This window comes from Prionailurus viverrinus, chromosome C1 (genome assembly GCF_022837055.1).
Source record: "Prionailurus viverrinus isolate Anna chromosome C1, UM_Priviv_1.0, whole genome shotgun sequence".
Lineage (NCBI taxonomy): Eukaryota > Metazoa > Chordata > Mammalia > Carnivora > Felidae > Prionailurus > Prionailurus viverrinus.
The window spans coordinates 163,238,272-163,255,711 of NC_062568.1; the positions used below are offsets into that span (position 1 = coordinate 163,238,272).

General features: G+C 36.7%; 1 protein-coding gene across 9 annotated transcripts in view; it reads left to right on the forward strand.

Moving 5' to 3' along the window:
• The window catches only part of DOCK7 (dedicator of cytokinesis 7), a 230,239-nt gene that overhangs the window by 203,295 nt on the left and 9,504 nt on the right, over positions 1–17,440 (forward strand). For 5 of the 9 annotated variants that reach the window (XM_047869911.1, XM_047869913.1, XM_047869914.1 and 2 more), the window contains 5 exons: positions 5,287–5,412; positions 7,408–7,497; positions 7,615–7,851; positions 8,195–8,338; positions 9,472–9,578. In XM_047869911.1, coding sequence (XP_047725867.1) covers positions 5,287–5,412; positions 7,408–7,497; positions 7,615–7,851; positions 8,195–8,338; positions 9,472–9,578 — 704 coding nt within the window. Of the gene's footprint in view, positions 1–5,277; positions 5,413–7,407; positions 7,498–7,614; positions 7,852–8,194; positions 8,339–9,471; positions 9,579–17,440 lie in introns of all 9 variants that reach the window. The other 4 variants (XM_047869912.1, XM_047869915.1, XM_047869917.1 and 1 more) reach the window with 1 other exon arrangement.

Genomic DNA, 17,440 nt, shown 5'->3' on the forward strand with positions numbered 1-17,440 from the left:
CTAACTTTTGAGATTGAAGCACGGAAAAGGGCTATGTCTTACCTCTTGTCATTTGGCTGGATAGACATGAATATGAGGCAGTGTTTGGTTTTTATATGCTCAGAAATATTGGCTATAGTTCTGGTGCAGTGGTTTCTGTTGAATTTTTATATGCTTTACGCCATGCTAAAGCTAAGTGAGATAAATTAACTTATCTAAGCAAGTAAAGGTAGAGCAGAATTGGAAACTGCAATATAATGGAGGTGGGGGTAGTCTCTGAAAGAAGGGAATGAAGAAAATTCCAAGAGCATAGTCTTTACCTCTGGAATGTTAAGTCAGATATTAAGAAAGTTAAGGAAAACATAATAGGTAGGAAGAATCTTATCTTCAGGAGGAGATGCCTTTTGGGTAGTTAGTGACTCCCTGATAATTGGTACAGACCCATGACTGAGCACCTGACAGTGCTGTACTGCTGATTGTGTTCTGCCCTTATGCTACTTTTCAGGAGAAAAAGAAAGATATGGACAGCAAATATGTACTGTGTAGGTGATATTAGATGTGATTTCTTTTTCCTGGACTGGCCATGTAATGGTAAAAACTGAACTTCTGATAAGAAATGTAGTAGGATATTTCTTAGAATATGTTCAGTAGGTGAATCACCAACCTGGTTATCATATTAGAGTATGGAAGGAAGGAAATGCAAGCATACAAAAACAACTATGGTAGAGGACAGTGTTGTAACATAGAGAAAGACAAACCATGGGATGGGAGGTATCCAGTAATTCTCAAAAGGCTTACTCAAGGAAATTGTCAAAAATTACCAAGGAAAACATAAGAGAAGTGGAAGATGGCTTAGAGATCATACTGATGTCCTAGTATTTGTGTATCAGTATATAGGGCATAGGGATTTTTATAGCTTATTTTTTTTAATGTTTTTATTTATTTTTGAGAGAGGGAGGTAAGTGCAAGCAGAGGAGGGGTGGAGAGAGAGGAGACACAGAATCTAAAGCAGGCTCCAGGCTCTGAGCTATCAGCACAGAGCCCAACATGGGGCTTGGACCCGCGAATGGTGAGATCATGACCTGAGCCAAAGTCAGACGCCCAGTCAACTGAGCCACCCAGGCGCCCCTGGGATTTTTATATCTTAATTAAGAACTTGGACTTAAGGTGTCAAATATATTGGTCTTTAACTCCCAGCTCCAACACTGAGTAACAGTGTGACCTTGGGCAAATTACTTTTCCTCCTCTATAAAATGAGAGTGAAAAAATGATACCTATCTCATAATTGTGATAAGAATTAACAATGATGCATGTAAAGGGGATAGCCAGTGTATAGCACATAGTAAGTCATTTAAAAACATTAGAGATTATTTTTATTGTTGTTACTATAACATCATCATCATCATCACCGCTACTTATGTTAACACATTTTGGCTAATGAAGTCTAAGAGGTGTTATGTTCCCAAGCTGACATCTATGGCTAAATAAACTGATAAAAAATGTTTGTGCTCTATAAGAGAAATAGATCTGGTAGACGAGGAGGGACAGAAATTACCACTGTATGAAATAGTGGTATGCTTTTCTGGAAATCAATTACCTTGAAGAAATGTAGCAGAAAACAGTTGCATGAGGATAAAAGTTTTAGTAGTGATATTATTATAGAAGTATACAACCAACTCAATAGAATGTTCTTGCTAAATAAAGATAACAAAAGTAGAAAAGATTTGAAATCCATTTGTCATAAGACATCTCAGTCATTAGAGACATGGATAGATGAGTAGATGGATTTCCTTGTCTGGGACATGGTTTCATCCCATGAGATTGTGGAACCAATAAGTAGAACTGCCAAGGAAGAATTAAGTTGGAGTGTGGAAATGATAGGAATCTCAGAAAGAATTCATGGCTGTAAGGAAAAGTAATGCTAGAAAAAAGAGAGGCAAGGCGATAGGAAAGTGGAAAACCAGTGTCATCCTGTGGTCCAGAACTGAGGAGGAAATAAAATGAAGTGAGGTTTTTCCTGAGGAGGAAACTATATGTATAATTATGCTTTCATGAACATGTAGAGTCGATGGTTTTACACTAGGGAACTCTTTGTAAATTGAAGCTAAATTTCCTCAAACTCTTAGTCTTCCTTCTGCTGCTGTTCCCTCTCCAATGCCAGTGCACACACATTCATTCTCAGTTCCAGTAACTCCTTAGAGTTAACTCTGATCTACTCCATTCTACCTCTTGCACACTCCCCTTCAACTGCACTAGCCACCTTCCTGTTCCTCAAACATACTGGGTAGGCTTCTGCCTGGAATGCTTTTCCCCCAGGTCCACATAAATCACTCTCACACCTCCGTCACATCTTTGCTCACATGTCCCCTTTTGGTGAGACCCCCCCTGACCACACTGTTTGTCTCTTCTGTTCACTGATTTCTCACAAACATCTAGAACAGTTTGCCGACATATAGTAGGCACTAAATAAATATGTGAATGGATGAGTGGTTTCCCTCACATTCTGTTTTGTGCCTTTCTACGACTTTTCTTTCTTTCTCTCTCTGCTTTCTCTCTCTTCTCTCCTTCCTTCCCACATCCACTTAGCCATTCTTTTGAGTTGTAGAACCCTGTGTGTTACCTCTTTTGAGATCTGACTCCAGCAGGATTAATCTTTCCTTTCTCAATACCACTTTTTATTACAGCACATGACCATTTTTACTGTAATTATTTTAGTATATCCTTTACTTTCTCGAGAGGTCGAGTCTTTTTATTTTTATTTTTATTTTCATATTACTGAGTATGAATAGTGTCTAACACATTATCAGCACTCAGTACTTTTTTTCCTTGATCTGAATGTCAGTATGAGAAAGTAAATAAGAAGTTTAAGCCTACTAACTAGTTACAAGCTGCATTAATAAAATTCAAGTTTATATGGAGGGAGTCATGAGCCCACTAATCCCTGCACTGATCAGATCACATCAGCAATATTGTGTCTATTTCTGGGATTCCACACGTTGAAAGGTGGCGTTGAAAAACTGATAAAATGTAAACAGGATAGTAATTTCTATCATATAAAGATGATTGACAACTGGAAAGTTTAGCTAAGGGAAACAAGGCCTAATAGCAGTCTTCACATATTTAAAAAGCCACAATATTAAAGATTTGGAATAGTGGTTGAAGTTGGAAACCTCTGAGAGGAATAGAGCCAGAATAAGAAAACGTTAGTATTTGTGGTTTTTGTTTATTTAATTAATTAATTAATTTTTTAAATGTTTACTTATTTTTGAGAGGGAGAGGCAGCAAGCTAGGCAGGGGCAGAGAGAGAGGGAGACACAGAATCTGAAGCAGGCTCCAAGCTCTGAGCTGTCAGCACAGAGCCCAGTGTGGGGCTCGAACTCATGAACAACGAGATCATGACCTGAGCCAAAGTTGGACGCATAACCGACTGAGCCACCCAGGCGCCCCTAATATTTGTGGTTTTTAAAAAGTAGTAATGTATATCTACACATGTGTATGACATTTTTGAAACCTAACTATCACAAATCGTTGATTTTCTCAAATGCCATTTTCACTTTGCATGCAGTGCCTTCATTCCTTATGTCAAAATTTGCTGTTATATTATTTTATTGACTTATTGATGGTTTTAATCAGAATTTAATACCTTTTTGTCTACAGAGATTTAATTTGCTATAGAGCTTAATTTTTATGCCTATTAAATTTTTTTTTAATTTTTTTTTTAACCTTTATTTATTTTTGAGACAGAGAGAGACAGAGCATGAACGAGGGAGGGTCAGAGAGAGAGGGAGACACAGAATCTGAAACAGGCTCCAGGCTCTGAGCAGTCAGCACAGAGCCCGACGCGGGGCTCGAACCCACATACCGCGAGATCGTGACCTGAGCCGAAGTTGGCCGCTTAACCGACTGAGCCACCCAGGCGCCCCATGCCTATTAAATTTTGAAATAACTGAAAAAAATTTTACTTTTAAAAATTTTTATTGCGGGAGAGAGAGAGAGAGGGAGTGGGGGAGGGGGGCAGAGGGAGAGAGAGATGTGAGGCTTGATCCCACAACTCTGGGATCAGGACCTGAGCCAAAAACAAGAATCGGATGCTCAACTGACAGAGCAACCCAGGCACCACCTGAAAAGAAACTTTAAATTAAAAGCCTCAAGTTTCTTTAGTGCCAAAGACATTTTTTTTCTTCAAAACTGTATTTCTGCTGGGTATAAATATGGGGACATTTTTAGTCACTGTACTTTTTTTTTTTTTTGGTATTAAGGATCAGAGTTTTGCTTAATTATCTGTTTAATTTGTGAGTTATTTTACATATCCTTTTGCCTTCCAGTAAGAACTCAATATAGGAAAAATGAGTGTAAGACAGATTAGGCTTAAAGAGAATTCAGAGGTTTCTGAATACTTATGTGTGGCTCTGTATGTAGGCACTACCATAAAATCCTTCTGAAATATCGTTGTAAATAAACTGTAAAGACTGCATAGAAAGCTTCCAAATATTTTATCTTTATTGAAGGAATTTGTTTTCAAATGCACTGTGTAGGAGTTCAGATGATCTTAGTGTACTTTGTACTTGAATGTGTGGTTAATGCATGCAGTAGGTGGTTTGGGGACTTTAGAATAACCAACTCATGTCAAATTTTTCTCTTTTTATCTTTCATTCATGAATTTTCCCCTTTGTATTCCATTTTTAGTTACTCTTCCACGTATAAATATTTTTATTGGCAGAGGGATTCCCCATTGTAAATGTTTTATGTCAGGGCTTCCTGATGGTCTTGACATTTACTGTCTCCTCTGTGCCAGGTGCTATATACCCGGCTTTTAACTTTCATGATCTCATTTATTACATTTGTAAAGAGATTATATATAAAGGTAAATGCTAACTAAAAATATCAGTGTTATTTTTAAATTTAACTTTATTTAGTATGCTGTAATTTCAGAATAATTAAGACACAGTTCATGGTGTCCCAAGCATCTTTTCTTACAGTAAGGAAAATAATTTATCTCAGTTGTGTAGGGACTTAAAAACACAGACCAATTTGAGGTGGTCACTTGGTACAAACTGTGAAAAACCTATACCATATGTGACTTAGTCACTTGATAAAAGTCCTAATTGCATAACGTTGTTAGAAAAAATGAAAAAGAAAGATTATTTACTTTGTTTTAACTTCATTTGAGAAATAAAATATTGTAATTTTAAATTATTTTTGCAGTTTTTGAGAATTTTATACCGTAGTAGCAATCTAAACATAATGTAAGAAACAAAAAAACTTTGTATTAAGGTTTCTTCGTTTTCCTACACCTAGGATGGTAAGCGGATGTTTGGCACCTATTTTCGTGTTGGTTTTTATGGAACCAAGTTCGGGGATTTGGATGAACAGGAATTTGTCTACAAGGAGCCTGCAATAACCAAACTTGCGGAGATCTCTCACAGATTGGAGGTGAATGCTGCAGTAGTTTATAAATGCCATCTTTAATTTGTATTTTCTATGATAAATAGACTGTCAGATCCAGATCTAATCATTTAATAAGCCAGATCATGCCAAACTACTCCTTTACAGAATAAAGATTTTTTGATAGGTACAGTAATATGCTTTCTAATCCTTCAAATCTTTTATGGCAACAGTAAAATAATATTAACTGCTTCTTTTTGAGGCTCTATTTTCACATCTGTCTTAGAAGGCCCTACACCCTTCAGAATTACTGTGATTTACAGAGAAACGTGTATAGTATCATCTGCACTTTGTAGAAAAAGACATAAGCAGTTACATAGCAACTAATAATAGAATTGGAATTAGAACCTCAAGAAATTTCTGACCCAAGTGCATTATCTCTTTGGCCTGATTCCCAGGGAGATTCCTTTAGGACTTAAAAGCCTGAAATCACACCCTGAAAACACTTCCTAGAACCCCTTAACCTTCTTTTTCACTCCTTATTCATTTTCACCAAGATGATAAATTTTCATATTAAGAGGTTTACCAATCTTCTCTGCTGTAGTTACTCTTTCCAACCTTTCTTTATTCTTTTTACTCAAAAGGCAGTCCAGGACTAGAAAGCACCGGCATCATCTAGGAGATTGTTTGAAATGTAGAATCTCAGACCCTACCCCAGACCTTCTGAACTCATTCATATGTGGAATTTAAGAAACAAAAAAGATGAAGATAGGGGAAGGGGAGGAAAAAGAGAGGTGGGGGGAGGCAAACCATAAGAGACATTAACTGTAGAGAACAAACTGAAAGTGGATGGATGATGGTAGGGCACTTGTGGGGCGCTTGGGTGGCTCAGTAGGTTGAGCCATCCGACTTCAGGTCAGGCCATGATCTCGCAGTTTATGAGTTCGAGCCCCACATCGAGCTCTGTGCCGACAGCTCAGAACCTGCAGTCTGCTTCAGATTTTGTGTCTCCCTCTCTCTCTCTGCTCCTCCCCAACTTGTGCTCTATCTCTCTAAAGTAAATAATAAAACATTAAAAAAAAGGGGGGGGGCACTTGTGTTAAGCACCAGGTATTATATGTAAGTGATGAATCACTGAATTCTACTCCTGAAACCAATATTACCCTATATGTTAACTAATGAGAATTGAAATAAAAACTTGGAACAAAAGAAAAAAATTCATCATTTTTAACAAGATCCCTGGGTTATTTCTATTCACATAATAGTTGGAGAAGCAATGTTCTGGGGCTTGTTTTTATTCTCAGCTGATGTTAACTTCTTGACTGTTACATGCTTGTGTTCACCTTCCATAAATTGGCTTAAAGTGTGACTTTTTATTTTTTAAGAGCTAAATAAGTCTTGGGAAATGCTGACATGGTGTCTTCCAAATTTACTCAATCATAAAACTTATCTTTGAGGGAAGAGCAGGGGTTCTCCTTTGAAGATTCAGATTTAATTTTTCCTATTGAATATCTCCATCCATTGCCCATGCTGCTACTCAGTGTTAAATGGCAAAGTTACTACATTCTTGACTGGGCTGACTTTTCAAAATCTAAACCAGTATAAAACTTTCAACAGATCAATGCCTTTATTTCAAAATTCTGGAATATTAAATCATTCATAAAATGAATGCTGGTTCATTGACCCATATCTGTAAGAAGTCAGGCCACATCAAACTCAATAGTAAGATTCTATACATCAAAGATACTGAGTTTCTTTTGTTTCTGCTTTCTGTTCCCTTTTTGTTTTTCTTGAGGACCTCTTATGGAATCCAGTATTTTTATTGGAGAAAATTGTTATTTTATTTTGTTTTAAAGTGAGTGATGGGAATAAAATCAGATTAATAGGCTAAATATAATTTTTGTGAACCTAAATAATTATTTTGTAATTATTCGGACGGTTGTACAAGAACTTAGCCTCATTTTGGTCAGAAGTCTCCCTGAGAGGCTTTCTCTACTCTCTAATGTTAACTTCATGTAAAAGGTTTCTTTTTCTTTATTGTAGGGATTTTATGGAGAAAGATTTGGAGAGGATGTGGTTGAAGTAATCAAGGACTCTAATCCTGTAGACAAGTGTAAATTAGATCCTAACAAGGTATGGTTAATTAGACCAGAATGTACATACGTATATCTCTGAGACTGTGGTTTTGAGGGAGAAGGACTAAATGATGACTTAACAGTGAGAAAATGAAGGGCTTTTTTTCTTTCCTAGGCATACATTCAGATTACCTATGTGGAGCCATACTTTGACACATATGAGATGAAAGACAGAATCACCTATTTTGACAAAAATTATAATCTTCGCCGTTTCATGTACTGTACGCCCTTCACTTTAGATGGCCGTGCCCATGGGGAACTTCATGAACAATTCAAACGGAAGACCATTCTGACTACTTCTCATGCCTTTCCTTATATTAAAACAAGGGTCAATGTCACTCACAAGGAGGAGGTAAGTCCCCAAACAGGGAACTAGGATTAATGAAACCAATACATTGCAGCCATGTGAGAACAGTGTGGATGTAGCATTATGTACTGCCCCTCATGTGTAAACGTACTAGAAGTTTACCCATTTTTGAGTCATTAATTTCAGCTTCTTTTCTTGGTCCCTAGTTTACCCTTGGTTTATGCTTTAAAAGGTTGGCTTTTTTTTTTTTTTTAAGGCATCCAAAATTTGGAATTATGTTATTGGACAATAATTTATACTTAGTCTCCACTTTTTAAAAAATTGATTATATATAAAGCTCCTTAAATAGTTTTCAGTCAGGACACTGACCTAATGTTATTTCATCCAGATCATCTTAACCCCAATTGAAGTTGCTATTGAAGATATGCAGAAAAAGACTCAGGAGTTGGCATTTGCAACACATCAGGATCCAGCAGACCCCAAAATGCTTCAGATGGTGCTCCAGGGGTCTGTAGGCACAACAGTGAATCAGGTTAGTGCTTTTTGCTAGTACTCTGTAAATTCCGTCATAAATGGAATTGGGAATGATGTCATGATTACGTTTCACAGAGATCACAGGTAAGTGTCAGATCAGGCAGAAAAAGATTTGTGTTAGAAGTGGTTTGCAGAAGTCACAAAGGATAAATGAAGATAGACTGAAAAACAAAAATCTTTTTAGTATGATCTGTCACTAAGGTTTTCATGCCTCCTCCTGTACTGCCTGTATTTGTCTACCCATCTGTTCTCAAACATTCTATTAAGAAGGAATTGATTCACTTAAAATGGCCTTTCCTTTAAAATCTTGTACTAAATGAACATGATCTAAAAAGGCCTCATTTTCAGAGCTACGTACATACATGCGAATGCCTGCCCCCTTAGTACTCCCTGGTGTTTCTTCTCCACATCTCCTTCACAGTGAGTCATGAGCAGGAAATAAATAATGTGGATTCGCTTTGAAAGTTTTAATAACATATGTACGTATTATTGTTGTTTTGTCATATGCAGATTAGAAGCCATCCCCATTATCTCCTTGTGATGGGTTCATTCAGCTTCTCTTGCTGATGATTAGGGAATATTCCAGGGTAAGGTAAAATCCAGAAAGGCTTCAAGTAAGATTTCATATTATGTATCTTATATTTTAACCAAAAAGTGCCCTATCAATACTGATACTGCCCTATCAATACCGATTTACTTCAGTACTGAAGTAAATATTTTAACACCTTTACCCCTAAAAACATACATGATTTGGGGGTTTTACTTCCAAAAGGTATAACAGTCACAAAAGGTCATCTCCAACATCTGACTGCATCCAGGATAAATTATGGAATATAAAAAGTACAAAGCACAATGCTTCTATGAATACGATAGTCAGTCCTTGAACTCCTCTTTTCTTTGAAAAATGCACTAATTTAATTGCAGTACTTAAAAATATAAGATTTGGCATTAAGAGAAGCTGAAAATCAATTGCCAGAATCTGTCTGTGAGAAGTTTTAATATAGGCATAGACGTACATGCATTAAGCTTAAGTGGAACCATCTCATTGCTAAGAAAAAATCATTTGGGTAAATTCTACCTCTGATTTTAGAGAAGACCAAAACACACTTGTTTTATGTTCTTATTTTACAGGGGCCTTTGGAAGTTGCCCAGGTTTTTCTATCTGAAATACCCAGCGATCCAAAACTCTTCAGACATCATAATAAACTACGACTGTGCTTCAAAGATTTTACTAAAAGGTACTCAAGACTTCCTACATAAAGATCCTCACATTTGAGAATGTCCAAACCACAGAATGGTATAAGGTCCTTAAGGGACTGTTCAAAAGAGAGAATCTAGGAAAGCATCTCACAGTGAGAAACAGTTTGTGCGTTACTTCCTGTTCCTTCCAGGCCTCTACGTATCCCCCCGCTACATATCCAATACTCTGTAATGCCATATTTTTTATTTTAAAGATTAGAAGAGCCCAGACTCAATTTTTTTTTTAACTTGAAACTGTTATAGACCATTTAACTATTTAACCTGAGAGTCATTATTTATGGTGAACCTTCAATGGGAAAGTTTTGGTTTCCCTTCCCTCAGGAAACACAGAAGCAACAAACTTGGAAGCAAAAAATTTATGTTCAGATCTTGTCTTTGTAATCGTGTGTCCTATTCCAGGTCACTTAATCTCTATGATCCTTTATTTTCTAGTATATAAAGTGAGGATAATAATATCTGCTTGTGCAAGTTAAGTGAAATAATATATGGGTGTGTCGGGGTCCCCAAGACCACCCCCAGTTTTAACAATTTGCTAGGAGGACTGACAGGACTCAGCATATAGATGTAGTCATGGCTATGATTTGTTGCTGTGAGAAGGGACAAAGTAAAACCTTCAAAGGGAAAAGGCACAGTGAAGTCTTGGGGAATCCAGCTGTAGGCTCCACAATGCTCTCTTAGGGGATTTGCACAGGAGCTCCTGACGCCTCCAGCACTGAGCTGGGATAGCATGTGTGAAATGTTGTCTACCCAGGAAGCTCAGTAGAGACTCAGTGCCAAGACTGTTGCTGGGGGCTGGTCACATAGACACCTTCTCCCTGGTATCTACCAGAATTCCAGACTCACAGAATGAAAGCAGGTATTCAGCATAAGCCATAATGTTTGTGTAAATAGTTTAGGCACATTGAGCCGCTCTTATCTTCTGGGAATGATTACCTCCCAAAGTCCAAATTCCAAGACACTAACCAAGTGCCATCCTTGCAAACAGGCCTTCGAAGGATAGCAGTCTCTGGCCTACAGTTAACTCTTTTCTGCACAAATAATATTTGGCACATAATAAATAGGTGTTTAGTAAATATTAAATTTTGAAACAGTAGGAAAAACAGTCATTTATCAACTTGATACTGGTTCCTGCTTTACTAACACTGAAAGCAAAATAGAGAGAATGATTAATTTTACATGGTCATGCCAGGGAAGATTGCCCACAGGAGTCGACATTTGATATGGACCTTGGAAGGAAGAATATTAGTTTTCAGACAGATACAGGGAGAAAGCGTATACTAAATAGAAGCGAAAAAAAGAAAAACCAGCATGAGCAAAGTTCAGAGTCTCTTCGGAGAAAGGTGAATAGTTTAATGAAGCTGGAACCATAAAATCTGTGAAGAGAGGCAGTCGAATACTGGGTAAGTAGACTGGGATTAGATTGTAAGAGCCTAGTGTACCATTAAGTAAATGACTATCACCTAATAAAGTAGAATCAGAACCCAGTCTTTGACTCCCTGTTGTGCTTTCTCTTATCAAATCATTCATTGAACAGCTTTATCAGGGGTAGAGATAATTTTATATCAGTTTTGTCATCAGAAAATTATGAGGAATGCTAACATAATCAAGTATTTTAAGACGGAATTTCCCATGTTCTCATTGCAATAGCTATCATGAATTCCTATCAGTCTCTCCTGCCTGAACATGGTGAATATCTTTTAAAAGACTTCAAAAAGCTTCACTGGAAGTCTGAGATTCCATAATCTGATTAGTGGCCTAGACTCCTTCTAGGTTTGATTTTAGGAAGCAGCAGGAAACAGCTCCAAGTATATGAAGTAAATGAACTGTGGTAGTGAAAGAAGGAAATCTGCTTTATACCTGTAAAATTGACTAATAGCTGGCATTAGTTTTATTATTAGGAAAGTTTCAAATAACAACCAAAAACACCCTGCTATCTGTCAGCCAGATGGTCTTGGAACCATACATACTTCTTTAGGTCATACACATTTAATTATAGACAGATAGGGCTTTTCTTGCCGTTATTTGGAATTTTTACATGATTACATTCATATATATCCTCCTCTGTGCATATTGATGATAAGGTAATGAACTTTTGTAGTGCGCAGGTCTCCTTAAGTGTTACCAACTGTAGAGAAGGTTTTCTTCATTTTAAATGACAAAAAGGCAGAAACACCAAACAAACTATAAAATATAAATCTTATCAAGAAAATTATAGCCTTTTTTATTATTTATTATTTTATTAAAGTCATGCTACCTTTTGTGTTACCTTTAACTTTTTATATCAGTATGCATATATATATATTTATAAAAATTCACTTAAAATATACATAGAATTTTTTGTTTTTCAGTTAAAGTTAAAACTTTCTAATGGTTACTTTATTTCATCAAATGTTTGAATTTAAGTTGAATTTAAGCGTGATGTAGTTAGCCAGTGTGTTGGATTTTTTAAAATATTTTTTATTATAGTCGACACAATGTTTCATTAGTTTCAGGTATACAACATGGTGATTTCCTATACCTTATGCTGTGTTCTCTACAAGTGTAGCTACCGTCTGTCACCATACAATGCTGTTACAGTATCATTGACTATGTTCTCTATGCCATTCTCTGTGCCTTTTGTGCCTGTGGCATATTCATTCCGTATCTGGAAGCCTGTACCTCATACTCTCCTTCACCCATTTTGCCCATCTTCCTACTGCACTTAGATCTGATTCTGCTCTTTGGTTGTTGTTGTTCATTTGTTTTTTAGATTCGACATATAAGTGAAGTCATATCATTGTCTTTCTTAGTCTGACTTATTTCACCTAGCATAATATCTCTGAGTCCATCTGTGTTGTCACAGATGGCAAGATCACATGCTTTTCATGGCTGTGTAATGTTCCATTATTTGTAAATACCATATCTTCCTTATCCATTCATCTATCAGTGGACACTTAGGTTGCTTCCATATCTTGGCTAATATAAATAATGCTGCCATAAACATAGGGGTGTATATATCTTTTTTAATTAAATGTTTTCATTTACTTTGGGTAAATACCCAGTAGTGGGATTATTGGATCAAATGGTATTTCTGTTTTTAATTTTCTGAGGAGCCTCCATACTATTTTAAGCATGAAATGACTAAGCCAAAGTACACGAACATTTTTACGAGCCCTTAATACATCATGCATTGCAAAAAGTTTCTAAGTATCAAACATGTGCCAAGTATGCAAGTGTACTAATCTCAGCACACCTTGCTTTAAGTAATGCCATTTAGGTAGGGTATCTCTTGTTAATCAGTTTAAATGGTACTTTCATTTGCATTCTTTTATTCCTAAAACCAGTGAACACTTTTGCATGTGTTTACTTCTTATATTTTGGGATTTATATTTTAAAACTAATTTTCATTAAATCTTAAATGGATTTAATATAATATTTATAACACTTGTTATTAAATAACAGGGAGAAAAAAAAATCATGTTCCTACCCACCCTGCTTAAGAAATAACATTATCATTGCTTTGAGATCACCTCCTCATATGTTCTTTTCTGATGGCATCTCTACTTTCCTTTAGAGGTAACCACTATCATGAATTTCATATTTATTATTTCCTTTATTGTCTTTATGGTTTCTCATAAATTAATGTATCCTTTAATAATACACTTTCATTTTGCATATTTTTATATAAATGGACAGTGAATATAATTTTTCTGTGACTTGCTGTTTTCAAAGTTTGTGAGATACACCTAAGTTTACTTTATTTTTATATATTACATTGTGTGAATATACCACGATTTATTCATTTTTCTGTTGGTGTATATTTGGTAGTTACCTGTGTTTTTGTTTTGTTTTTGTTACAAAGAGTAATATTCAAATATCCTTCTTTTTCTGAATTGACAACAGATTTTCTAGGAGTTACATACCTAAGAGTAGTGTTGTTGGTTCATAGGTTCAACCTCAACCAGATAATGCCACTTTTTTCCAAAGTGTGTAAGCCATTACACATAAAGGAGCCAGGAAAAGAACAAAGCCCCAAACCAGCAGAAGGAAGGAAATAATAAAGATTAGAGCAGAGATAAATGATATAGAAACTAAAAAAAAAAAAACAAAAACAAAAAAACAACAACAAAAAAACAATAGAATAGTCAGGGAAAGCAGGAGCTAGTTCTTTGAAAAGATCAACAGAATTGATAAACTTCTAACCAGACTCAGAGAGAGAGAGCCCGCACGTGCAGGAACTTGAATAAGCAAAATCACAAATGAAAGAGGATAAATAACAACCAACACCACAGAAGTATAAACAATACTTCTCTGCTCATGTGCTTTCTCTTGCTCTCGAAACAAAACAACAACAAAATTGCAGGAGAATACTACAAAAAATTATATGCCAACAAATTGGACAACATAGAAGAAATAAATTCCTAGAAACCTATAAACTACCAAAACTGAAGCAAGAAGAAATAGAAAATTTGAATAGACTGGTTACCAGCAACGAAATTGAATCCATAATCAAAAAACTCCCAACAGGGGCGCCTGGGTGGCGCAGTCGGTTAAGTGTCCGACTTCAGCCAGGTCACGATCTCGCGGTCCGTGAGTTTGAGCCCCGCGTCGGGCTCTGGGCTGATGGCTCAGAGCCTGGAGCCTGTTTCCGATTCTGTGTCTCCCTCTCTCTCTGCCCCTCCCCCGTTCATGCTCTGTCTCTCTCTGTCCCAAAAATAAATGTTGAAAAAATAAAAAAAATTAAAAAAAAAAACCTCCCAACAAACAAAAGCCTAGGATTGGACAGCTTCACAGGCGAATTCTACCAAACATTTAATACCTATTCTTCTCAAACAATTCCAAAAACTAGAAGAGGAAGGAAAACTTCCAAATTCATTCTATGAGGCCAATATTACCCTGATACCAAATCCAGATAAAGACACCACACAAAAAGAGAACTACAAGCCAGTATCTCTGATGAACATAGATGCAAAAATCCTCGACAAAATACTAGCAAAATGAATCCAACAATATGTTTTAAAAAATCCTTCACTGCAATCAAGTGGGATTTATTCCTGGGGTGCAAAGTTGGCTCACTATTCACAAGTCAATCAACATGATACATCACATCAATAAGGAAAAGGATAAAAACCATATCATCATTTCATAGATGGCAGAGAGGGGTGCCTGGGCAGCTCAGCCGGTTAAGTATCCAACTTCGGCTCAGGTCATGAACTCGCATTTTGTGAGTTCGAGCCCCACATCAGGCTCTGTGCTGACAGCTCAGAGCCTGGAGCCTGTTTCAGATTCTGTATCTCCTTCTCACTCTGCTCCTCCCCTGCTCGCTCTCTCTCTCTCTCTCAAAAAAAAAAAAATAAATAAAAATAAACATTAACAAAATAAAAAAAATAGATGGCAGAGAAAGTATTTAACAAAGTACAACATCCATTCATGATAAAAACTTTCTACAAGGTAGGTCTAGAGGGAATGAACATAACTCAACATAATAAAGGCCGTATATGAAAAACCCACAGCATACATCATACTCAATGGGGATAAACTGGAGAGCTTTTCATCTAATATCAGGAACAAGACAAGGATGTCCACTCTCTATTCAACATAGTACTGGAAGTCCTAGCCATAGCATTCTGACAACAAAAAGAAATAAAAAGCATCCAAATTGGCAAGGGAGAAGTAAATCTTTTACTATTTGCAGATGACATAATACTGTATATAGAAAACCCTAAAGACTCCACCAAAAAACTACTAGAACTGATAATTCAGTAAAGTTGTAGGGTAAGAAATCAATGGACAGAAATCTCTTGCATTTTTATACATTAATAATGAAGCAGCAGAAAGAGAAATTGAGAAAGCAATCCCATTCACAGTTGCACCCAAAATAATAAAATACTTAGGAATAAACCAAAGAGTTGAAAGACCTGTACTCTGAAAACTATAAAATACTGGGGCAACTGGGTGTCTCTGTCCATTAAGTGTCCAACTCTTGATTTCAGCTCTGGTCTCACAGTTCATGGGATCAAGCCCCTCATCAGGCTCTCCACCGGCAGCACGGGGCCTGCTTGGGATTCTCTCTCTCTTCCTTTCTGTCTGCCCCTCCCCTGCTTGTGTGTGCTGTCTCTCAAAATAAGCATTTTTTAAAAATCTGTAAAACAGTGATGAAAGAAATTGAAGATGACATAAAGAAATGGAAAGATGGAATGCTCATGGATTGGAAGAACAAAATTGCTACCCAAAGCATTCTACAGATTTAATGCAATCTCTGTCAAAATACCAATGTTTTTCTTTCTTTTTTATGGTGTTTTTATTTAAGTAATCTCTATACCCAGCATAGGACGTGAACTCACAATCTCAAGATCAAGAGTTGCTCACTCTTCCAACTGAGCCAGCCAGGCACCTTGCCAACAGCATTTTCTTTTATAAATTTTTTTTTTAACGTTTATTTATTTTTGAGACAGGGAGAGACAGAGCATGAACAGGGGAGGGTCAGAGAGAGGGAGACACAGAATCTGAAGCAGGCTCCAGGCTCTGAGCTGTCAGCACAGAGCCCGACGCGGGGCTAGAACTCACGGACCGCAAGATCATGACCTGAGCTGAAGTCGGCCGCCTAACCGACTGAGCCACCCAGGCGCCCCAACCAACAGCATTTTCCTCAGAACTTTAGAACAAATAATTCTAAAATCTGTATGGAACCATGAAAGACCTGAAATAGTCAAAGCAATCTTGAAAAAGAAAAAACTGGAGGTATCACAATTCCAGACTTAAGTTATATTACAAAGCTCTAGTAATCAGAACAGAATGCGACTGGCACAAAAGTAAACACATAGATCAATGGAACAGAATAGAAAACCCAGAATAAATTCACAATTATATGGTCGATTAATCTTTGACAAAGGAGGAAAGGATATGCAATGGGAAAGTCTCTTTAACAAATGGTGTTGGGATAATTGGACAGCTACATGTGAAAGAATGAAACTAGACCACTTTTTTCACCATACACAAAAATAAACTCAAAATGGACTAAAGGCCTAAATGTGAGACCTGAAACCATATAAATCCTAGAAGAGAGTACAGGCAGTGATTTCTTTGACATCGGTCATAGCAGCTTTTTTCTACATATGTCTCCTGAAGCAAGGGGAATAAAAGCAAAAGTAAGCTACTGGGACTACATTAAAATTAAAAGCTTCTGCACAGTGAAGGAGACAATCAACAAAAACTAATAGGCAACCTACGAATGGGAGAAGATATTTGCAAGTGACATATCTGATAAAGGGTTAGTATCTAAAATGTATAAAGAGCTAATAAAAGTCAGTACCCCAAAAAACAAATCCAATTTAAAAATGGACAGAACACATAAACAGACATTTCACCAAAGAAGACCTCCAGATGGCCAACTGACACATGAAAAGATGTTCATCATCACTTACCATCAGGGAAATGCAAATCAAAACTACAATGAGGTATCACTTTACACCTTTCAGAATGGAAAAAAAAAAAAAAGGCGTTGGCCATGATGTGGAAAAAAAGGAACTCTCGCTCAATCTGGGACTGCAAACTGGTGCAACCATTGTGGAAAACAGTATGGAGATTCCTCAAAAAGTTAAAAGTAGAACTACCTTAAGGTCTAATAATTGCACTACTGGATATTTACCCCGAAGATACAAAAACACTGATTCAAAGAGATACATTTTTATTGCAGCATTATTCACAATAGCCAAATTATGGAAGCGGCCCAAGTGTCCATCGATATAAGTGGATAAACAAGACATGGTGTATACATACAATGGAGTATTTTACAATGCAGTAAAAAAGAAAGCTTGCCACTTAGAACACAAATGGAGCTAGAGATATAATGCCGAGTGAA